Below are 25,000 nucleotides of genomic sequence, written 5' to 3' on the forward strand. Positions count from 1 at the left end.
TAAAGACAGGAGAATGGAGACACGTTGAGGACCTGAAGACAGGGGAATGGATGGAGACACGTTGAGGACCTGGAGACAGGAGAATGGAGACACGTTGAGGACCTGAAGACAGGGGAATGGATGGAGACATGTTGAGGACCTGAAGACAGGAGAATGGATGGAGACACGTTGAGGACCTAAAGACAGGAGAATGGATGGAGACACGTTGAGGACATGAAGACAGGAGAATGGATGGAGACACGTTGAGGACTTGAAGACAGGAGAATGGAGACACGTTGAGGACCTGAAGACAGGAGAATGGATGGAGACACGTTGAGGACCTGAAGACAGGGGAATGGATGGAGACACGTTGAGGACCTGAAGACAGGGGAATGGATGGAGACACGTTGATGACCTGAAGACAGGAGAATGGATGTTGAGGACCTGAAGACAGGAGAATGGAGACACGACCTGAAGACAGGAGAATGGATGGAGACACGTTGAGGACCTAAAGACAGGAGAATGGAGACACGTTGAGGACCTGAAGACAGGGGAATGGATGGAGACACGTTGAGGACCTAAAGACAGGAGAATGGATGGAGACATGTTGAGGACCTAAAGACAGGAGAATGGATGGAGACACGTTGAGGACCTGAAGACAGGAGAATGGATGGAGACATGTTGAGGACCTAAAGACAGGAGAATGGATGGAGACACGTTGAGGACCTAAAGACAGGAGAATGGATGGAGACACGTTGAGGACCTAAAGACAGGAGAATGGATGGAGACACGTTGAGGACCTGAAGACAGGAGATTGGATGGAGACACGTTGAGGACCTGAAGACAGGAGAATGGATGGAGACACGTTGAGGACCTGAAGACAGGAGAATGGATGGAGACACGTTGAGGACCTGAAGACAGGAGAATGGAGACACGTTGAGGACCTAAAGACAGGAGAATGGAGACACGTTGAGGACCTAAAGGCAGGAGAATGGAGACACGTTGAGGACCTAAAGACAGGAGAATGGATGGATACATGTTGAGGACCTAAAGACAGGAGAATGGAGACACGTTGAGGACCTGAAGACAGGAGAATGAATGGAGACACGTTGAGGACCTGAAGACAGGAGAATGGATGGAGACACGTTGAGGACCTAAAGACAGGAGAATGATTGGAGACACGTTGAGGACCTGAAGACAGGGGAATGGATGAGGACCTGAAGACAGAGACACGTTGAGGACCTGAAGACAGGGGAATGGATGGAGACATGTTGAGGACCTGAAGACAGGAGAATGGATGGAGACACGTTGAGGACCTAAAGACAGGAGAATGGAGACACGTTGAGGACCTGAAGACAGGGGAATGGATGGAGACACGTTGAGGACCTGGAGACAGGAGAATGGAGACACGTTGAGGACCTGAAGACAGGGGAATGGATGGAGACATGTTGAGGACCTGAAGACAGGAGAATGGATGGAGACACGTTGAGGACCTAAAGACAGGAGAATGGATGGAGACACGTTGAGGACCTGAAGACAGGAGAATGGATGGAGACACGTTGAGGACCTGAAGACAGGAGAATGGAGACACGTTGAGGACCTGAAGACAGGAGAATGGATGGAGACACGTTGAGGACCTGAAGACAGGGGAATGGATGGAGACACGTTGAGGACCTGAAGACAGGGGAATGGATGGAGACACGTTGATGACCTGAAGACAGGAGAATGGAGACACGTTGAGGACCTGAAGACAGGAGAATGGAGACACGTTGAGGACCTGAAGACAGGAGAATGGATGGAGACACGTTGAGGACCTAAAGACAGGAGAATGGAGACACGTTGAGGACCTGAAGACAGGGGAATGGATGGAGACACGTTGAGGACCTAAAGACAGGAGAATGGATGGAGACATGTTGAGGACCTAAAGACAGGAGAATGGATGGAGACACGTTGAGGACCTGAAGACAGGAGAATGGATGGAGACATGTTGAGGACCTAAAGACAGGAGAATGGATGGAGACACGTTGAGGACCTGAAGACAGGAGAATGGATGGAGACACGTTGAGGACCTAAAGACAGGAGAATGGATGGAGACACGTTGAGGACCTAAAGACAGGAGAATGGATGGAGACACGTTGAGGACCTAAAGACAGGAGAATGGATGGAGACACGATGAGGACCTAAAGACAGGAGAATGGATGGACACGTTGAAAGACAGGAGAATGGATGGAGACACGTTGAGGACCTGAAGACAGGGGAATGGATGGAGACACGTTGAGGACCTAAAGACAGGAGAATGGATGGAGACACGTTGAGGACCTGAAGACAGGAGAATGGATGGAGACACGTTGAGGACCTGAAGACAGGAGAATGGATGGAGACACGTTGAGGACCTAAAGACAGGAGAATGGATGGAGACACGTTGAGGACCTAAAGACAGGAGAATGGATGGAGACACGTTGAGGACCTGAAGACAGGAGAATGGATGGAGACACGTTGAGGACCTGAAGACAGGAGAATGGATGGAGACACGTTGAGGACCTGAAGACAGGAGAATGGATGGAGACACGTTGAGGACCTGAAGACAGGAGAATGGAGACACGTTGAGGACCTAAAGACAGGAGAATGGAGACACGTTGAGGACCTAAAAGCAGGAGAATGGAGACACCTTGAGGACCTAAAGACAGGAGAATGGATGGATACATGTTGAGGACCTAAAGACAGGAGAGGACACGTTGAGGACCTGACAGGAGAATGAATGGAGACACGTTGAGGACCTGAAGACAGGAGAATGGATGGAGACACGTTGAGGACCTAAAGACAGAGAATGATTGGAGACACGTGGACCTGAAGACAGGGAATGGATGGAGACACGTTGAGGACCTGAAGACAGGAGAATGGAGACACGTTGAGGACCTGAAGACAGGGGAATGGATGGAGACATGTTGAGGACCTGAAGACAGGAGAATGGATGGAGACACGTTGAGGACCTAAAGACAGGAGAATGGAGACACGTTGAGGACCTGAAGACAGGGGAATGGATGGAGACACGTTGAGGACCTGGAGACAGGAGAATGGAGACACGTTGAGGACCTGAAGACAGGGGAATGGATGGAGACATGTTGAGGACCTGAAGACAGGAGAATGGATGGAGACACGTTGAGGACCTAAAGACAGGAGAATGGATGGAGACACGTTGAGGACCTGAAGACAGGAGAATGGATGGAGACACGTTGAGGACTTGAAGACAGGAGAATGGAGACACGTTGAGGACCTGAAGACAGGAGAATGGATGGAGACACGTTGAGGACCTGAAGACAGGGGAATGGATGGAGACACGTTGATGACCTGAAGACAGGAGAATGGAGACACGTTGAGGACCTGAAGACAGGAGAATGGAGACACGTTGAGGACCTGAAGACAGGAGAATGGATGGAGACACGTTGAGGACCTGAAGACAGGGGAATGGATGGAGACACGTTGAGGACCTGAAGACAGGGGAATGGATGGAGACACGTTGATGACCTGAAGACAGGAGAATGGAGACACGTTGAGGACCTGAAGACAGGAGAATGGAGACACGTTGAGGACCTGAAGACAGGAGAATGGATGGAGACACGTTGAGGACCTAAAGACAGGAGAATGGAGACACGGAGACCTGAAGACAGGGGAATGGATGAGACCTGAGGACCTAAAGACAGGAGAATGGATGGAGACATGTTGAGGACCTAAAGACAGGAGAATGGATGGAGACACGTTGAGGACCTGAAGACAGGAGAATGGATGGAGACACGTTGAGGACCTGAAGACAGGAGAATGGATGGAGACACGTTGAGGACCTTAAGGAATACCTAGGATAGGATAAAGTAATCCCTCAAAAAGATTTAGATGCAGGAGGTCAATGAATGCAGACACGTTGACTGAAATGCCTAAAGACAGGAGAATGGATGGAGACACGTTGAGGACCTAAAGACAGGAGAATGGATGGAGACACGTTGAGGACCTAAAGACAGGAGAATGGATGGAGACACGTTGAGGACCTAAAGACAGGAGAATGGATGGAGACACGATGAGGACCTAAAGACAGGAGAATGGATGGAGACACGTTGAGGACCTGAAGACAGGGAATGGATGGAGACAGGAGAATGGATGGAGACACGTTGAGGACCTGAAGACAGGAGAATGGAGACACGTTGAGGACCTAAAGACAGGAGAATGGATGGAGACATGTTGATGAATACAGGGGAATGGAGACACGTTGAGGACCTGAAGACAGGAGAATGGATGGAGACACGTTGAGGACCTGGAGACAGGAGAATGGATGGAGACACGTTGAGGACCTGGAGACAGGAGAATGGATGGAGACACGTTGAGGACCTGAAGACAGGAGAATGGATGGAGACACGTTGAGGACCTGAAGACAGGGAGAATGACAGAGACACGTTGAGGACCTGAAGACAGGAGAATGGATGGAGACACGTTGAGGACCTGAAGACAGGAGAATGGATGGAGACACGTTGAGGACCTGAAGACAGGAGAATGGATGGAGACACGTTGAGGACCTGAAGACAGGGGAATGGATGGAGACACGTGGATGACAGGGAGGATGGAGACACGTTGAGGACCTGAAGACAGGGAATGGAGACACGTGAGGACCTGAAGACAGGAGAATGGATGGAGAAGACAGGGGGAATGGATGGAGACACGTTGAGGACCTGAAGACAGGGGAATGGAGACACGTGGAAGACAGGAGAATGGATGGAGACCGTTGAACCTGAAGACAGGAGAATGGATGGAGACACGTTGAGGACCTGAAGACAGGACCTAAAGACAGGAGAATGGATGGAGACACGTTGAGGACCTGAAGACAGGATGGAGACACGTTGAGGACCTGAAGACAGGAGAATGGATGGAGACACGTTGAGGACCTGAAGACAGGAGAATGGATGGAGACACGTTGAGGACCTAAAGACAGGAGAATGGATGGAGACACGTTGAGGACCTGAAGACAGGAGAATGGATGGAGACACGTTGAGGACCTAAAGACAGGAGAATGGATGGAGACACGTTGAGGACCTGAAGACAGGAGAATGGAGACACGTTGAGGAGAAGACAGGAGAATGGAGACGTTGAGGACCTGAAGACAGAAGAATGGATGGAGACACGTTGAGGACCTGAAGACAGGAGAATGGAGACACGTTGAGGACCTGAAGACAGAAGAATGGAAGACACGTTGGACCTGAAGACAGGAGAATGGAGACACGTTGAGGACCTGAAGACAGAAGAATGGATGGAGACACGTTGAGGACCTGAAGACAGGAGAATGGAGACACGTTGAGGACCTGAAGACAGGGAATGGATGGAGACACGTTGAGGACCTGGAGACAGAGAATGGAGACACGTTGAGGACCTGAAGACAGGATGGATGGAGACATGTTGAGGACCTGAAGACAGGAGAATGGATGGAGACACGTTGAGGACCTAAAGACAGGGAATGGATGGAGACACGTTGAGGACCTGGAGACAGGAGAATGGATGGAGACACGTTGAGGACCTGAAGACAGGAGAATGGAGACACGTTGAGGACCTGAAGACAGGAGAATGGATGGAGACACGTTGAGGACCTGAAGACAGGGGAATGGATGGAGACACGTTGATGACCTGAAGACAGGAGAATGGAGACACGTTGAGGACCTGAAGACAGGAGAATGGAGACACGTTGAGGACCTGAAGACAGGAGAATGGATGGAGACACGTTGAGGACCTGAAGACAGGGGAATGGATGGAGACACGTTGAGGACCTGAAGACAGGGAATGGATGGAGACACGTTGATGACCTGAAGACAGGAGAATGGAGACACGTTGAGGACCTGAAGACAGGAGAATGGAGACACGTTGAGGACCTGAAGACAGGAGAATGGATGGAGACACGTTGAGGACCTAAAGACAGGAGAATGGAGACACGTTGAGGACCTGAAGACAGGGGAATGGATGGAGACACGTTGAGGACCTAAAGACAGGAGAATGGATGGAGACATGTTGAGGACCTAAAGACAGGAGAATGGATGGAGACACGTTGAGGACCTGAAGACAGGAGAATGGATGGAGACATGTTGAGGACCTAAAGACAGGAGAATGGATGGAGACACGTTGAGGACCTGAAGACAGGAGAATGGATGGAGACACGTTGAGGACCTTAAGGAATACCTAATAGATAAAGTAATCCCTCTCAGAAAAGATTTAGAATGGATGATGTTGAGGACCTAAAGACAGGAGAAATGGATGGAGACACGGAGAATGAGGACCTGAAGACAGGAGAATGGATGGAGACACGTTGAGGACCTAAAGACAGGAGAATGGATGGAGACACGATGAGGACCTCAGGAGAATGGATGGAGACACGTTGAGGACCTTGGATGGAGACACGTTGAGGACCTGAAGACAGGGAATGGATGGAGACATGTTGAGGACCTAAAGACAGGAGAATGGATGGAGACACGTTGAGGACCTGAAGACAGGAGAATGGAGACACGTTGAGGACCTAAAGACAGGAGAATGGATGGAGACATGTTGATGAATACAGGGGAATGGAGACACGTTGAGGACCTGAAGACAGGAGAATGGATGGAGACACGTTGAGGACCTGGAGACAGGAGAATGGATGGAGACACGTTGAGGACCTGAAGACAGGAGAATGGATGGAGATGGAGACCTGAAGACAGTGGAGATGAGGACCTAAAGACAGGAGAATGGATGGAGACACTTTGAGGACCTGAAGACAGGGGAATGGAGACACGTTGAGGACCTAAAGACAGGAGAATGGATGGAGACACGTTGAGGACCTGAAGACAGGAGAATGGATGGAGACACGTTGAGGACCTAAAGACAGGAGAATGGATGGAGACACGTTGAGGACCTGAAGACAGGGGAATGGATGGAGACACGTTGAGGACCTGAAGACAGGAGAATGGATGGAGACACGTTGAGGACCTGAAGACAGGGGAATGGATGGAGACACGTTGAGGACCTAAAGACAGGGGAATGGATGGAGACACGTTGAGGACCTGAAGACAGGGGAATGGAGACACGTTGAGGACCTGAAGACAGGAGAATGGAGACACGTTGAGGACCTGAAGACAGGGGAATGGATGGAGACACGTTGAGGACCTGAAGACAGGGGAATGGAGACACGTTGATGAAGACAGGAGAATGGATGGAGACACGTTGAGGACCTGAAGACAGGAGAATGGATGGAGACACGTTGAGGACCTGAAGACAGGAGAATGGAGACACGTTGATGACCTAAAGACAGGAGAATGGATGGAGACACGTTGAGGACCTGAAGACAGGAGAATGGATGGAGACACGTTGAGGACCTGAAGACAGGAGAATGGATGGAGACACGTTGAGGACCTGAAGACAGGAGAATGGATGGAGACACGTTGAGGACCTAAAGACAGGAGAATGGATGGAGACACGTTGAGGACCTAAAGACAGGAGAATGGATGGAGACACGTTGAGGACCTAAAGACAGGGGAATGGATGGAGACACGTTGAGGACCTAAAGACAGGAGAATGGAGACACGTTGAGGACCTGAAGACAGAAGAATGGATGGAGACACGTTGAGGACCTGAAGACAGGAGAATGGAGACACGTTGAGGACCTGAAGACAGAAGAATGGATGGAGACACGTTGAGGACCTGAAGACAGGAGAATGGAGACACGTTGATGAAGACAGGAGAATGGATGGAGACACGTTGAGGACTTGAAGACAGGGGAATGGATGGAGACACGTTGAGGACCTGAAGACAGAAGAATGGATGGAGACACGTTGAGGACCTGAAGACAGGAGAATGGAGACACGTTGAGGACCTAAAGGCAGGAGAATGGAGACACGTTGAGGACCTGAAGACAGGAGAATGGAGACACGTTGATGAAGACAGGAGAATGGATGGAGACACGTTGAGGACTTGAAGACAGGGGAATGGATGGAGACACGTTGAGTACCTGAAGACAGGAGAATGGATGGAGACACGTTGAGGACCTGAAGACAGGCGAATGGATGGAGACACGTTGATGAAGACAGGGAAATGGAGACACGTTGAGGACCTAAAGACAGGAGAATGGATGGAGACACGTTGAGGACCTAAAGACAGGAGAATGGATGGAGACACGTTGAGGACCTGAAGACAGGAGAATGGAGACACGTTGAGGACCTGAAGACAGGAGAATGGATGGAGACACGTTGAGGACCTGAAGACAGGAGAATGGATGGAGACACGTTGAGGACCTGAAGACAGGAGAATGGAGACACGTTGAGGACCTGAAGACAGGAGAATGGATGGAGACACGTTGAGGACCTGAAGACAGGAGAATGGATGGAGACACGTTGAGGACCTGAAGACAGGGGATGGAGACACGTTGATGAAGACAGTGGAATGGATGGAGACACTTTGATGAAGACAGGAGAATGGATGGAGACACTTTGATGAAGACAGGAGAATGGATGGAGACACGTTGAGGACCTGAAGACAGGGGAAGGAGACACTTTGATGAAGACAGGGGAATGGATGGAGACACGTTGATGAATCACTCTGATGTCATCACTGGCCCTCTGTGATGTCATCACTGTATTCTCTAACAGAACGTTGGCTGGCCCTCTGTGATGTCATCACTGTATTCTCTAACAGAACGTTGGCTGGCCCTCTGTGATGTCACGTTGGTTAATACGTTGCTATTGTTTTCATTTATAAAGCCCTTTTGCAAAAAACTTAACATCATTACCAAACTTTAGACATACGAGTTAACACACCTGGGATGGATAACTCTGGGAATTCCTTTGGTCTCTACTGAGTTGGGTAAATCATGTTTTAGTTTTTTTTGCACCTTATTAAACAATCTTGAAAATATTCTGAAATGTGATGTTTTGGTGCCTCTAGAAAGCTGAATGAGGACAGTCTTACCTTGTCTCTGTGTTGTTCCTTTCTCCTTGAATTTTGTATATGTATTTTCTGTCATTTATGTAATACAGGGCTCATCTGTAAACTAGACCTTGGTCTCAGTATGACTCCCTGATCAAATAAAGGTTCAATGAATAAACAAAGAAAAAAAAGAACCAATGAAAAGCCAGGACACTAGGGTGTGAGGTGTGAAGGGCAGGTTAAGGGAAGTGTGGTGCCATATGGAGGAAGCCTGACCGAGTCTTTGCTTTGACCTGTCCAGTACATATGAAGGTAAAGAGATAAGGAGAGGAAGTAGAATTAGAGATAAGGGGAGGAAGTTGAATTAGAGATAATGGGAGAAAGTAGCATTAGAGTTAAGGGGAGGAAGTAGCATTAGAGATAAGGGGAGGAAGTAGCATTAGAGATAAGGGGAGGAAGTAGCATTAGAGATAAGGAGAAGAAGTAGCATTAGAGATAAGGGGAGGAAGTAGCATTAGAGATAAGGGGAGGAAGTAGCATTAGAGATAAGGAGAGGAAGTAGCATTAGAGATAAGGAGAGGAAGTAGCATTAGAGATAAGGAGAGGAAGTAGCATTAGAGATAAGGGGAAGAAGTAGCATTAGAGATAAGGGGAGGAAGTAGCATTAGAGATAAGGGGAGGAAGTAGCATTAGAGATAAGGGGAGAACGTAGCATTAGAGATAAGGGGAGGAAGTAGCATTAGAGATAAGGGGAAGAAGTAGCATTAGAGATAAGGGGAGGAAGTAGCATTAGAGATAAGGGGAGGAAGTAGAATTAGAGATAAGGGGAGGAAGTAGCATTAGAGTTAAGGGGAGGAAGTAGCATTAGAGATAAGGGGAGGAAGTAGCATTAGAGTTAAGGGGAGGAAGTAGAATTAGAGTTAAGGGGAGGAAGTAGCATTAGAGATAAGGAGAGGAAGTAGCATTAGAGATAAGGGGAGGAAGTAGCATTAGAGATAAGGAGAGGAAGTAGCATTAGAGATAAGGGGAGGAAGTAGCATTAGAGATAAGGAGAAGAAGTAGCATTAGAGTGTAAGTCGCTCTGGATAAGAGCGTCTGCTAAATGACTTAAATGTAAATGTAAATGAGATAAGGGGAGGAAGTAGCATTAGAGATAAGGGGAGGAAGTAGCATTAGAGATAAGGGGAGGAAGTAGCATTAGAGATAAGGATAGGAAGTAGCATTAGAGATAAGGGGAGGAAGTAGCATTAGACATAAGGAGAGGAAGTAGCATTAGAGTTAAGGAGAGGAAGTAGCATTAGAGATAAGGGGAGGAAGTAGCATTAGACATAAGGGGAGGAAGTAGCATTAGAGATAAGGGGAGGAAGTAGCAATAGACATAAGGGGAGGAAGTAGCATTAGAGATAAGGGGAGGAAGTAGCATTAGAGATAAGGGGAGGAAGTAGCATTAGAGATAAGGAGAAGAAGTAGCATTAGAGATAAGGGAGGAAGTAGATTTAGAGATAAGGAGGAGATTAGTTAGGATAGCATTTAGAGTTAAGGGAGAGTAGCATTAGAGATAAGGAGAGGAAGTAGCATTAGAGATAAGGAGAGGAAGTAGCATTAGACATAAGGAGAGGAAGTAGCATTAGAGTTAAGGGGAGGAGTAGCATTAGAGATAAGGGGAGGAAGTAGCATTAGAGATAAGGAGAGGAAGTAGCATTAGAGATAAGGAGAGGAAGTAGCATTAGAGATAAGGAGAGGAAGTATAATTAGAGATAAGGGGAGGAAGTAGCATTAGAGATAAGGAGAGGAAGTAGCATTAGAGATAAGGGGAGGAAGTAGCATTAGAGATAAGGAGAGGGAGTAGCATTAGAGATAAGGAGAGGAAGTAGCATTAGAGATAAGGAGAGGAAGTAGAATTAGAGATAAGGGGAGGAAGTAGCATTAGAGATAAGGGGAGGAAGTAGCATTAGAGATAAGGAGAGGAAGTAGCATTAGAGATAAGGGGAGGAAGTAGCATTAGAGATAAGGAGAGGAAGTAGCATTAGAGATAAGGGGAGGAAGTAGCATTAGAGATAAGGGAAGTAGGTAGCATTACTTAAGAGACACACCCTATCTCCTCAGCCCTCAAATTAAGTGGACACTCATGACGTCTGACGTGTTGACACTTGCGGGGCAAGAGGGCGAGGGAGGAAGGAAGGATTTTTAAATGGACCGGTCTTGCCCGGAAAGATTGGTTCCTACGTTTATGTAATACTAGTTCCTACCTGTCCGTCCGTCCTTACGGTCCCCACAGTCAGACAGCAGGTCGCTGATGCTGTAGTATCCAGAGAAGATTGGTTCCTACGTTTATGTAATACTAGTTCCTACCTGTCCGTCCGTCCTTACGGTCCCCCCACAGTCAGACAGCAGGTCGCTGATGCTGTAGTATCCAGAGAAGATTGGTTCCTACGTTTATGTAATACTAGTTCCTACCTGTCCGTCCGTCCTTACGGTCCCCCCACAGTCAGACAGCAGGTCGCTGATGCTGTAGTATCCAGAGAAGATTGGTTCCTACGTTTATGTAATACTAGTTCCTACCTGTCCGTCCGTCCTTACGGTCCCCCCACAGTCAGACAGCAGGTCGCTGATGCTGTAGTATCCAGAGAAGATTGGTTCCTACGTTTATGTTATACTAGTTCCTACCTGTCCGTCCGTCCTTACGGTCCCCCCACAGTCAGACAGCAGGTCGCTGATGCTGTAGTATCCAGAGAAGATTGGTTCCTACGTTTATGTAATACTAGTTCCTACCTGTCCGTCCGTCCTTACGGTCCCCCCACAGTCAGACAGCAGGTCGCTGATGCTGTAGTAACCAGAGAAGCTCCAGACACACGTCTCCAGGTCCAGACTGTTATAGAAACCCAGGGAGAGAGCTCCGTCCTGGGCTATGCTGTTCCGGAGGTGAGACCCTCCCACCACGCCGGCCACGGCCACCCCAGCTGAGGTGAGCCCCAGACGGGTAGCGCTGGCATCGCCTGGCCCCCCCTGGAGGTTGGAACAACGGTGGTTCCCCAACCGAGAGGGGTCGTGGTTCAGGGTTAGTGCCAGGTTGGAAAGGGGACGGGTGGAGATGAAAGGCAGCATACCTGGGGAGAGACAGGTGAGGGGTTAGACCCAGAGGGGTCAAAGGTTGGAGGTCAGGTATGGTGTCAATGTGACCGATTGTGGTTGAGTGATCAAAAAAGGGGAGAGGTGAGAGCTGAGAGTTCAAAGGGGAGAGGTGAGGGGTGAGGGGTCAGGGGTGAGAGCTGAGAGTTCAAAGGGGAGAGGTGAGGGGTGAGGGGTCAGGGGTGAGAGGTAAGGGGTGAGGGGTCAGGGGTGTCCTCGTCCCAGAGCGCTAAGAACCTTGGCGTGATCCTGGACAACACCCTGTCGTTCTCAAATAACATCAAGGCGGTGGCCCGTTCCTGTAGGTTCATGCTCTACAACATCCGCAGAGTACGACCCTGCCTCACACAGGAAGCGGCGCAGGTCCTAATCCAGGCACTTGTCATCTCCCGTCTGGATTACTGCAACTCGCTGTTGGCTGGGCTCCCTGCCTGTGCCATTAAACCCCTACAACTCATCCAGAACGCCGCAGCCCGTCTGGTGTTCAACCTTCCCAAGTTCTCTCACGTCACCCCGCTCCTCCGCTCTCTCCACTGGCTTCCAGTTGAAGCTCGCATCCGCTACAAGACCATGGTGCTTGCCTACGGAGCTGTGAGGGGAACGGCACCTCAGTACCTCCAGGCTCTGATCAGGCCCTACACCCAAACAAGGGCACTGCGTTCATCCACCTCTGGCCTGCTCGCCTACCTACCACTGAGGAAGTACAGTTCCCGCTCAGCCCAGTCAAAACTGTTCGCTGCTCTGGCCCCCCAATGGTGGAACAAACTCCCTCACGACGCCAGGACAGCGGAGTCAATCACCACCTTCCGGAGACACCTGAAACCCCACCTCTTTAAGGAATACCTAGGATAGGATAAAGTAATCCTTCTCCCCCCCTTAAAAGACCTAGATGCACTATTGTAAAGTGGCTGTTCCACTGGATGTCATAAGGTGAAAGCACCAATTTGTAAGTCGCTCTGGATAAGAGCGTCTGCTAAATGACTTAAATGTAAATGTATGTAAATGGGTGAGAGGTGAGAGTTCAAAGGGGAGAGGTGAGAGCTGAGAGTTCAAAGGGGAGAGGTGAGGGGTGAGGGGTCAGGGGTGAGAGGTAAGGGGTGAGAGGTGAGAGTTCAAAGTTGAGAGGTGAGGGGTCAGGGTCAATTGAGAGGTCAAGGATAGGGCCAGGATGGAAAGAGGACAGCTGGTGATGTGATGGGTGAGAGTTAAAAGTTTAGGGGTCAAAGGCGTGAGGTCAGGTACCATCTACATGTGGCATAGTGACGGTTAGCCTGATGAGGTTGGGGTGCTGTGGGTCGTCTGGTCCAGTGTAGCGGATCTTAGCAGAGAACGGTTCAGCCCCAATCGCCCCAGGGGTATGAGGAGGGCACAGACCTGTAAGAGGACATGACAATAACTTTTAGGGTGACACAATAACTAATCAATCAATCAATCATGAAGAGGGCAGAGACATGGGGATGAAAGGAGAACAACAGTTAGGATATACTGTAATGTAGCCTACTGCATCTAGTCTGAAGCAGAGACTTTTATTTTCTCTTATTTCACTTATACTACTCACCCTCCTCCATGCTGACCTCCACCTGAGGGCTAGTCAGCCCCAGTCCTCCCCGTCCCGGAGTGCTCACAGCTCGGGCAGAGCACTGCACCCTGACCCCTGCCTGAAGGTAAACAGCATCCAGCAGCATGGACCTGGTGGAGGAAAGGAAAGGGCTCAACTCTAACCTGGTGGAGGAAAGGAAAGGGCTCAACTCTAACCTGGTGGAGGAAAGGAAAGGGCTCAACTCTAACCTGGTGGAGGAAAGGAAAGGGCTCAACTCTAACCTGGTGGAGGAAAGGAAAGGGCTCAACTCTAACCTGATGGAGGAAAGGAAAGGGCTCAACTCTAACCTGGTGGAAGGAAAGGAAAGGGCTCAACTCTAACCTGGTGGAGGAAAGGAAAGGAAAGGGCTCAACTCTAACCTGCTGGAGGAAAGGAAAGGAAAGGGCTCAACTCTAACCTGATGGAGGAAAGGAAAGGGCTCAACTCTAACCTGATGGAGGAAAGGAAAGGGCTCAACTCTAATCTGGTGGAGGAAAGGAAAGGGCTGAACTCTAACCTGGTGAAGGAAAGGAAAGGGCTCAACTCTAATCTGGTGGAGGAAAGGAAAGGAAAGAGCTCAACTCTAATCTGGTGGAGGAATGGAGGAAAGGAAAGGAAAGGGCTCAACTCTAACCTGGTGGAGGAAAGGAAAGGAAAGGGCTCAACTCTAACCTGGTGGAGGAAAGGAAAGGAAAGGGCTCAACTCTAACCTGGTGGAGGAAAGGAAAGGGCTCAACTCTATCCTGATGGAGGAAAGGAAAGGGCTCAACTCTAACCTGGTGGAGGAAAGGAAAGGGCTCAACTCTAACCTGGTGGAGGAAAGGAAAGGAAAGGGCTCAACTCTAACCTGGTGGAGGAAAGGAAAGGGCTCAACTCTAACCTGATGGAGGAAAGGAAAGGGCTCAACTCTAACCTGGTGGAGGAAAGGAAAGGAAAGGGCTCAACTCTAACCTGGTGGAGGAAAGGAAAGGAAAGGGCTCAACTCTAACCTGATGGAGGAAAGGAAAGGGCTCAACTCTAACCTGGTGGAGGAAAGGAAAGGGCTCAACTCTAACCTGGTGGAGAAAGGGAAAGGAAAGGAAAGGAAAGGAAAGGGCTCAACTCTAACCTGGTGGAAGGAAAGGAAAGGGCTCAACTCTAACCTGGTGGAAGGAAAGGAAAGGGCTCAACTCTAACCTGGTGGAGGAAAGGAAAGGAAAGTGGTGGAGGTGGTGGAGGAAAGGAAAGGAAAGGTGCATTCATTCACAACCTCATGTTGCATTAACTTTCAAAGCAGATTCCCTGTTACCTGTCTTTCCCCTTTCTACATGTTACATACTGGTCATTTAGCAGACGCTCTTATCCAGGGTAACTTACTCTATATAGTTAGTGCTTTCAACTGAAGGTAGCTAGGTGAGACAGACTCATATCACAGTCATTGTAACTAAAGCTCTCCTCAACGAAGCAGCTATCAGTGAAGACAGAGCTTGTAAGACATGTGCAGTAATAAGGTGTTAGCTGTACAGTTTATTTCGGGGGCTTTCTTGGATTCTGAACCTGGTAGAGGTGAGGAAGGTCCCAGCGTCGAGCTCCCTCGGTGGGCTAGCTACACCATCAGGAGTCCCTGGGGACCCCAGGAGCCAGCGGTACTCTGTCAGGGTGTTGTTGATACCCTCGGAGACGCAGAGAGACAAGGTACGACTATAGTCTGGGTAGCGGGGGTCACAGGCCTGAAAGGCGGGTGGGGGAGGGGTACAAAACACAGTTACCGTGGAGATATTGGGGGGTTCCCCAACCATATATGGTCCTAAGGTGCATTCAGAAAGTATTCAGACCCCCTTCCCTTTTTCCACATTTTGTTACATCACAGCCTTATTCTAAAATGGATTAAATAAAACATTTTCCATCAATCTACACACAATAGGCAATAATTACAAAGCTAAAACAGGTGTTTAGAAATGTTTGCAAATGTATTAAAAAAAATACCTTATTTATTTACATAAGTATTCAGACCTTATCGAAATTGAGCTCAGGTGCATCCTGTTTCCATTGATCATCCTTGAGATTGGAGTCCACCTGTGGTAAATTCAATTGATTGGACATGATTTGGAAAGGCACACACCCTGTCTATACAAGGTCCCACAGTTGAGAGTCTATGTCAAAGCAAAAAACCAAGACATGAGGTGGAAGGAATTGTCCGTAGAGCTCAGAGACAGGATTGTGTCGAGGCACAGATCTGGGGAAGGGTACCAAAACACTTCTGCAGCATTGAAGGTCCCCAAGAACAAAATGGCCTCCATCATTTTATTTGTATTTATTTTTTATACCCCCCTTTTTCTCCCCAAAGGGCCAGGGAGGCGAAGGTCGTGTCATGCGTCCTCTGTAACCTTTTTCTCCCCAAAGGGCCAGGGAGGCGAAGGTCGTGTCATGCGTCCTCTGTAACATGACCAAACCGCACTTCTTAAAACCCGCCCTCTTAATCTGGAAGACACCTGCGCCAGTGTGTTTTGAGGAAACACCGTTCAACTGACAACCGGAGTCAGCCTGCAGGCGCCCTGCCCGCCACAAGAAGTCAGTACAAGCGCAATGAGCCAAGTAAAGCCCCCCCAGCAAAACCCTCCCCTAACCCGGACGACACTGGGCCAATTGTGTGCCTCCCGATCACGGCCGGTTGTGATACAGCCTGGGATCGAACCCAGGTCTGTAGTGACGCCTCTAGCACTGCGATTCAGTGCCTTAAACCGCTGCACCACTCAGGAGACCGATCTCCATCATTCCTTAATGGAAGAAGTTTGGAACCACCAAGACTCTTCCTAGAGCTGGCCGCCTGGATTAACTAAGCAATCGGGGGAGAAGGGCCTTGGTCACGGAGGTGACCAAGAACACGATGGTAACTCTGACAGAGCTCCAGAGTTCCTCTGTTTAGATGGGAGAACCTTCTGGAAGGAGAACCATCTCTGCAGCACTCCACCAATCAGGCCTTTATGATAGAGTGGCCAGACGGAAGCCACTCCTCAGTAAAAGGCACATGACAGCCTGCTTGGAGTTTGCCAAAAGGCATCTAGAGGACTCGAAGACCATGAGAAACAAGATTCTCTGATCTGATGAAACCAAGATTGAACTCTTTGGCCTGAATGCCAAGCGTCACGTCTGGAGGAAACCTGGCACCATCCCTACGGTGAAGCATGGTGGTGGCAGCATCGTGCTGTGGGGATGTATTTCAGCGACAGGGACTGGGAGACTAGTCAGGATCGACGGAAAGATGAAAAGAGCAAAGTACAGAGAGATCCTTGATTAAAAAATGTTTTTGCTTTGTCATTATTGGATATTGTGTGTAGATTGTTGAGAAAAGGAAACAATTTGATCCATTTTAGAAGAAGGCTGTAACGTAACTGAATGTAGAAAAGGTCAAGGGGTCTGAATACTTTCTGAATGCGCTGTATGTCGGAGGAACTCACCGTCACACACACAAGGGGGTACCCGGTGGGGGGGTGGGGGCTGGTTGGGGTTGAGGCGAGAGTTGGGTCATCATAGACCAGTAAGGACACCACGAGGGGTACAGCAGGGAACGTGATGCCCCCCACATCACCCCCCTCCTTCTCCTCAATGAACACTGTCGCCTTGGTCACCTGGAGGAGGGAGGCAAAAAACCGATGCAAAGTCTTTTATCCATCCTGTGGACTCTACTGGTCTCTGCTGGTCTCTACTGGTCTCTGCTGGTCTCTACTGGTCTATACTGGTCTCTGCTGGTCTCTACAGGTCTCTACAGGTCTCTACTAGTCTCTACAGGTCTCTACTGGTCTCTTCTGGTCTCTGCTGGTCTCTGCTGGTCTCTGCTGGTCTCTACTCATCTCTACTGGTCTCTACTGGTCTCTACGGGTCACTACTGGTCTCTACTGATCTCTACTAGTCTCTACTCGTCTCTGCTGGTCTCTACTAGTCTCTACTTGTCTCTACTGGTCTCTACTGGTCTATGCTGGTCTCTACAGGTCTCTACAGGTCTTAATAGTCTCTACTGGTCTCTTCTGGTCTCTACTGGTCTCTACTGGTCTCTGCTGGTCTCTGCTGGTCTCTACTTGATTGTATTGGTCTCTACTAGTCTCTACTGGTCTCCACTGGTCTCTACTAGATTATATTGGTCTCTACTAGTCTCTACTGGTCTCTACTGGTCTCTACTAGATTATATTGGTCTCTACTAGACTCTACTAGTCTCTACTTGTCTCTACTGGTCTCTACTGGTCTCTACTGGTCTCTACTAGTTTCTACTGGTCTCTACTGGTCTCTACTTGATTGTATTGGTCTCTACTAGTCTCTACTGGTCTCCACTGGTCTCTACTAGATTATATTGGTCTCTACTAGTCTCTACTGGTCTCTACTGGTCTCTACTAGATTATATTGGTCTCTACTAAACTCTACTAGATTATATTGGTCTCTACTGGTCTCTGCTGGTCTCTGCTGGTCTCTGCTGGTCTCTACTGGTCTCTACTGGTCTCTACTAGATTATATTGGTCTCTACTAGTCTCTACTGGTCTCTACTGTTCTCTACTAGACTCTACTGGTCTCTACTAGTCTTTACTGGTCTCTATGGGACTCTACGGGACTTTACTGGTCTCTACAGGTCTCTACTGGTATCTACTGGTCTCTACAGGTCTCTACTAGACTCTACTGGTCTCTACTGGTCTCTACTAGTCTGTACTGGCCTGTAATGGTTTCTACTAGACTCTACTGGCCTCTATTGGCCTCTACTAGATTATACTGGTCTCTACTGGTCTGCAATGGACTCTACTAGATTCTACTGGTCTCTACTAGATTCTACTGGTCTCTACTGGACTCTACTAGATTCTACTGGTCTCTACTAGATTATACTGGTCTCTACTAGATTCTACTGGTCTCTACTAGATTCTACTGGTCTCTACTAGATTCTACTGGACTCTATTAGATTCTACTAGTCTCTACTAGATTCTACTGGTCTCTACTAGACTCTTCTGATCTCTACTCAACAATTGACTTTCATCAGCTTAATCCCCTGAGTTAGATGTTCAACTAAATTGGAGTGATTTTGGATTTGGTTTGGTGTCTCACCTGTCTCATGTCTCTCACCTGTGTGTCAGCCACCATATGTTGGTCAGGTGTGAGCTGTAGGGTGAAGGTCTCTCTCATCTCTCCCTCGTCGTCATACAGAACCTCTACCTCTACCAGATGCTCTGTCTGGCCCTCAGAAAACACCAGCTCTGGGAAACGGCCAAACAGCAAGTTATAGTTGGTTGTTTTTATAGTTGTAGATATTTTTTCATATTTCGGAAATCGATACTCTCTCTGTATTGTGTACCACTCTCACTCTCTTTCTCTCGATTATCTCTCTCCCTCCTCCCCTCTCTTCCCCCTCCTCCCCTCTCTTCCCCCTCCTCCCCTCCCCCACCCCTCTCTTCCCCCTCCTCCCCTCTCTCTCCCCCTCCTCCCCTCCCCCACCCCTCTCTTCCCCCTCCTCCCCTCTCTTCCCCCTCTCTTCCCCCTCCTCCCCTCTCTCCCCCTCCTCCCCTCTCTTCCCCCTCCTCCCCTCTCTTCCCCCTCCTCCCCTCTCTCCCCCTCCTCCCCTCTCTTCCCCCTCCTCCCCCTCTCCCCCTCCTCCCCTCTCTTTCCCCCTCCTCCCCTCTCTTCCCCCTCCTCCCCTCTCTCCCCCTCCTCACCCTGTGACAGAGGGTTGTAGTCTTGTCCAGAGTGGGCAGAGCCATCTTTAGTGTGCACACGCACTACCGACACCCTGGAGACGTCGCCATGGCGCCGCACGGCAACCCTCAGCACGGTTATCTCGCCGTGGGCAACCGGCTCACTCACCGTGTATCGAGGCTCGGAGAACCTGATCACAGATTCTGGAAACATCAATTAATGAATCAATCAATTAATAAATCAATCAGACATTCAGGCAATCAATCAGGCAATCAGCCACTTACTCAGTCAATCATGTAATCAGCCAGTCAGTCAATCAATCAAACAGTCAGTCAGTCAGTCAGTCAATCAATCAGCCATTCAGTCAGGAAATCAATCAGGAAATCAGCCAGTCAGTCAATCAATCAGCCAATCAGTCAATCAATCAGCCAGCCAGTCAATCAATGAATCAATAAATCATCAATCAAATCAATAATTTTTCTTACTGTCTCTACTATCAGTGATCCTGATGACTATCTCCTTCTGGTCACCCAGCGACAAGCCCAGATCTGATTGGCTACTGGGGATTCCGAGGACCAGGCGAAACTCTTCCTCTTCCTCAAACTCTAAGTCGTCAACCAGAGTCAATCGATCAGCATTCAGCTGCTCACGAAATCTCACAATCAATCAGCCAATCAGTCTACACACACACAATCACAATCAATCACACACACACACACACACACAATCACACACAATCAGCCAGCCAGTCACGCACGCACACACGCACGCACGCACAATCAGTCAATCGCACACACACCAGTCAATCAATGAATCAATAAATCATCAATCAAATCAATAATTTTTCTTACTGTCTCTACTATCAGTGATCCTGATGACTATCTCCTTCTGGTCACACGCACGATCTGATTGGCACACACACTCTTCCCTCTTCCTCAAACTCTACACCACACACACACACACACACACACACACACACACACACACACACACACACACACACACACAAACACAAACAGTCTTGTACAGCTAACCTTGTGGGGACACACAATTCAGTCCCATTCAAAATCCTATTTTCCCTAAACCTAAACCTAACGCGTACTCTTACCCTAACCCTAACCTTAACCCTAAATCTAACACTAGCTCCTATCCCTAAAACTAACTCTAGCTCCTAACCCTAAAACTAACCCTAACCCTAGCTCCTAACCCCTAACACTAGCTCCTAACCCTAAAACTAACCCTAAAACTAACCCTAGTTCCTAACCCTAAAACTAACCCTAAAACTAACCCTAGTTCCTAACCCTAAAACTAACCCTAGCTCCTAACCCTAGTTCCTAACCCTAAAACTAACCCTAGCTCCTAACCCTAAAACTAACCCTAGCTCCTAACCCTAAAACTAACCCTAACTCCTAACCCTAAAACTAACCCTAGCTCCTAACCCTAAAACTAACCCTAGTTCCTAACCCTAAAACTAACCCTAGCTCCTAACCCTAGTTCCTAACCCTAAAACTAACCCTAGTTCCTAACACTAAAACTAACCCTAGCTCCTAACCCCTAACCCTAGCTCCTAACCCTAAAACTAACCCTAGCTCCTAACCCTAAAACTAACCCTAGCTCCTAACCCCTAACCCTAGCTCCTAACCCTAGCTCCTAACCCTAGCTCCTAACCCCTAACCCTAGCTCCTAACCCTAGCTCCTAACCCCTAACCCTAGCTCCTAACCCTAGCTCCTAACCCTAAAACTAACCCTAACCCTAGCTCCTAACCCCTAACCCTAGCTCCTAACCCTAGTTCCTAACCCTAGTTTCTAACCCTAAACCTAACCCTAGCTCCTAACCCTAGCTCCTAACCCTAAAACTAACCCTAGTTCCCTAACCCTAGTTTCTAACCCTAAACCTAACCCTAGCTCCTAACCCTAGCTCCTAACCCTAGCTCCTAACCTTAAAACTAACCCTAGTTCCTAACCCTAAAACTAACCCTAGTTCCTAACCCTAAAACTAACCCTAAAACTAACCCTAGTTCCTAACCGTAAAACTAACCCTAGCTCCTAACCCTAGTTCCTAACCCTAAAACTAAGCCTAGCTCCTAACCCCAACCCCAAAACGAACCCTAGCTCCTAACCCTACAACTAACCCTAGTTCCTAACCCTAAAACTAACACTAGCTCCTAATCCTAGCTCCTAACCCTAAAACTAACCCTAGCTCCTAACCCTAAAACTAACCCTAGCTCCTAATCCTAGCTCCTAACCCTAGCTCCTAACCCTAGTTCCTAACCCTAAAACTAACCCTAGCTCCTAACCCTAGCTCCTAACCCTAAAACTAACACTAGCTCCTAACACTAGTTTCTAACCCTAGCTCCTAACCTCCTAATCCAAGCTCTTAACCTAACCCTAGCTCCTAACCTTAAAACTAACCCTAGTTCCTAACCCTAAAACTAACCCTATCTCCTAACCCAAGTTCCTTATTCTAACCCTAACACTAAAACGAACCCTATCTCCTAACCCAAGTTCCTTATTCTAACCCTAACACTAAAACTAACCCTAACTCCTAACCCAAGTTCCTTATTCTAACCCTAACACTAAAACTAACCCTATCTCCTAACCCAAGTTCCTTATTCTAACCCTAACACTAAAACTAACCCTAGCTCCTAACCCTAGTTCCTAATTCTAACCCTAACACTAATTCTAACCTTAACCCTAAACCCCCTAGAAGTAGCATCTGACCTTGTGGGGACTAACAAAATGTCCCCAGTTGGTCCATTTTTTGTTAGTTTACTATTCTTGTAGGGACTTCTGGTCCGCACAAGAATGGTTAAACATGTCCACACACACAAACAAACACACACACACACACACATTTATGTGACAAATGGGGACATCAGATGAAAAACAGCAAAATGAGGACACACCTTCCAATCTGTCCTGATGTCCATGTGTTTATACTGCCTCTCTTTACCTGGCCTGATGTCCATGTGTTTGTCTCTCTTACCTGGCCTGATGTCCATGTGTTTGTCTCTCTTACCTGGCCTGATGTCCATGTGTTTGTCTCTCTTACCTGGCCTGATGTCCATGTGTTTGTCTCTCTTACCTGGCCTGATGTCCATGTGTTTGTCTCTCTTACCTGTCCTGATGTCCATGTGTTTGTCTCTCTTACCTGGCCTGATGTCCATGTGTTTGTCTCTCTTTACCTGGCCTGATGTCCATGTGTTTGTCTCTCTTTACCTGTCCTGATGTCCATGTGTTTGTCTCTCTTACCTGGCCTGAAGGTGACGACGGAGGCATCCGTATCTGGTCTCTCCTCATAGTCCATCATCACCTGGGCGGAACCCTGGCGCGTGTAACATCTGACAACGGAGGTGAGGCCTAGGTCGCCGTCACGGGTTACCACGGCAACCGCCCGCCCGTCGGCCTCGTCCACCCGCAGCTCCACTTCCCCGAACTGCACCCTGGGTACTGAGGCAGAGACAGAGGAACAATGAGATGTTATCAGATGTTATGAACAGCCTAATGTAGCCACTCTGAAGAGCACAGTATAGACAATGTTAAAAAGTAAGGTATATAGTGTGTCTTCTAACTCCTAGAACTCACAATAAGGTATATAGTGTGTCTCCTAACTCCTAGAACTCACAATAAGGTGTGTAATGTGTCTCCTAACTCCTAGAACTCACAATAAGGTGTGTAATGTGTCTCCTAACTCGTAGAACTCACAATAAGGTGTGTAATGTGTCTCCTAACTCCTAGAACTCACAATAAGGTGTGTAATGTGTCTCCTAACTCCTAGAACTCACAATAAGGTATATAGTGTGTCTCCTAACTCCTAGAACTCACAGTCAGACATGGTGTCATTGATAGTAATGGTAGCCAGGCTAGGTCGTCCTAGTGATGAGTTATTGGGCATGCTCAGAACCAGCTGGAAAGACTCCTCCCCCTCCATCACCGGACCACCCAGGTCATCCAAGATGGCCACCTTCACAGTCACCACGGTGATGCCCGGTGGGAAGTCAACACTCTGGCCAATGCCCACGTAGTCCAACCCCGCTTGGAGAGGGGGGTAGAGAGAGAAAGAGATTTTGATAAACTCTCATATCTACTGGGTGAAATACCACAGTGTTCCATCACAGCAGCAAGATTTGTGACCTGTTGCCACAAGAAAAGGGCAACCAGTGAAGAACAAACACCATTGTAAATACAACCCATATTTATGTTAATTTATTTTTCCTTTTGTACTTTCACTATTTGCACATCGTTACAACACTGTATATAGACATAATATGACATTTGAAATGTCTTTATTCTTTTGGAACTTATATTTTGGAACTATATGGAACTATATACTTATAGTATACTTATAGTATAATGTTTACTGTTCATTTTTATTTTTTATTTCACTTTTGTTTATGAGCTATTTCACTTGCTTTGGCAACATAAACACATGTTTCCCATGTCAATAAAGCCCCTTGAATTGAATTGAGAGAGAGGAGATGGTTGGTGAGAGAGAGGAGGGGGAAAGATAGAAAAAGAGGCGGTGGAGAAAGGGAGGAGAGGGAGGAGAGAGAGAGAAAGGAGAGAGAGAGAGAAAGGGAGGAGAGGGAGGAGAGAAAGTGAGAGGGGGAGGAGAGAGAGAGAAAGGGGAGGGGAGAAAGTGAGAGGGGGATGGTTTAGAAGGGAGAAGGAAGACAAATGGGAAAGAGAAAGTTGAGTGGAAGGGAGGGAGGGAGGGAGGGAGATCAAGATTCCAAGACAGAAATAAGAAAGAAAGTTTGAAAAAAGACAGAGAATAAGGGAGGGAAAGAATGAGGAACAGAGACAGAAGAGAGAGAGAGGCAGAGAGGAATTGAGAAAGAGAAAATGAGAGAGAGCGATAGAGAAAGAGAGAGAGAAATAGAGAAGAGAGAGAGAGAAGAAAGAGGTAGAGAAAGAGAGATTGATAGAGACGAAAGAGAGACAGAGAAGAGAGAGCGAAAGAGAGATGGAAGAGAGACTGAAGAAACAGAGAAAGAGAGAGCTAGAGAAGAGAAAGAGAGAGAGAGAGAGAGAGAGAGAGGAGGGAAAGAAAGATGAGTGAGAGAGATAAATAGTGTGTCCTCCTACCCAGAGCACTGACCGGCTGTGTTGGTCGGGAGCGTAGTGTGACTGATGCATTATGGGACAGGTCAGTACCAGACCTCCACACTGAAACCTCCAGGTAACCACAACTCTCATCTACTAAGTACTCTGACCTCCCCAGGTACACCACAGGCTCTGGTACAGAGGGAGACCTCATCAGAGATAGTAAATGACAGTACAGGGGGGAAACTGTAATATTTTAGACTGTACAGTAACAAAATGTACTGAAACAGAAAAATAACTCTCTCTCACACACTCTGCACGCCACGCTACTCACCGTCGGGTGTATGAGGCAGTATGACCACGCGTGTACTGTTATGCTCCGCCCTCACCAGCCCCCCCATGGCGTCGCCCAGGGTTACGGCAAAGGTCTCCGCCCCCTCGTATAGCGAGTCGTCGATGACGAGTACACGACACGCCCTCTCGGCATCGCCACGGTCGAAACGCAGGGCGCTGCGCTGGTCCTCCGGACGAGCGATGTAGTCAGAGTACGACAACACTGTGCTGGGAACAGTTCCTCTGGCTGAGCCTTTGGAGGAGAGAAAGAGACCAGAGCTTTACTCTGAGGAGAAAGAGACTGGTGCTTCACTCTGAGGAGAAAGAGACCAGAGCTTTACTCTGAGGAGAAAGAGACTGGTGCTT

The 25,000-nt window shown here is 48.3% G+C and overlaps 1 protein-coding gene across 1 annotated transcript in view; it reads right to left on the bottom strand.

Annotated features, from left to right (window-relative positions):
- LOC115133682 (FRAS1-related extracellular matrix protein 2-like) overlaps positions 1-25,000 on the bottom strand; it is an 82,936-nt gene that overhangs the window by 22,812 nt on the left and 35,124 nt on the right. Inside the window, exons 16-27 of the mRNA XM_065021163.1 lie at positions 24,636-24,887; positions 24,344-24,493; positions 23,081-23,290; positions 22,480-22,705; positions 19,741-19,877; positions 19,276-19,458; positions 18,689-18,819; positions 17,047-17,217; positions 15,146-15,318; positions 13,589-13,719; positions 13,273-13,404; positions 11,674-12,008 (exon numbers count right to left, since the gene is read on the bottom strand). Of these exons, the coding sequence (XP_064877235.1) occupies positions 11,674-12,008; positions 13,273-13,404; positions 13,589-13,719; positions 15,146-15,318; positions 17,047-17,217; positions 18,689-18,819; positions 19,276-19,458; positions 19,741-19,877; positions 22,480-22,705; positions 23,081-23,290; positions 24,344-24,493; positions 24,636-24,887 (2,231 nt within the window). The remainder of the gene's footprint in view (positions 1-11,673; positions 12,009-13,272; positions 13,405-13,588; positions 13,720-15,145; positions 15,319-17,046; positions 17,218-18,688; positions 18,820-19,275; positions 19,459-19,740; positions 19,878-22,479; positions 22,706-23,080; positions 23,291-24,343; positions 24,494-24,635; positions 24,888-25,000) is intronic.

This window comes from Oncorhynchus nerka, linkage group LG8 (genome assembly GCF_034236695.1).
Source record: "Oncorhynchus nerka isolate Pitt River linkage group LG8, Oner_Uvic_2.0, whole genome shotgun sequence".
NCBI lineage: Eukaryota > Metazoa > Chordata > Actinopteri > Salmoniformes > Salmonidae > Oncorhynchus > Oncorhynchus nerka.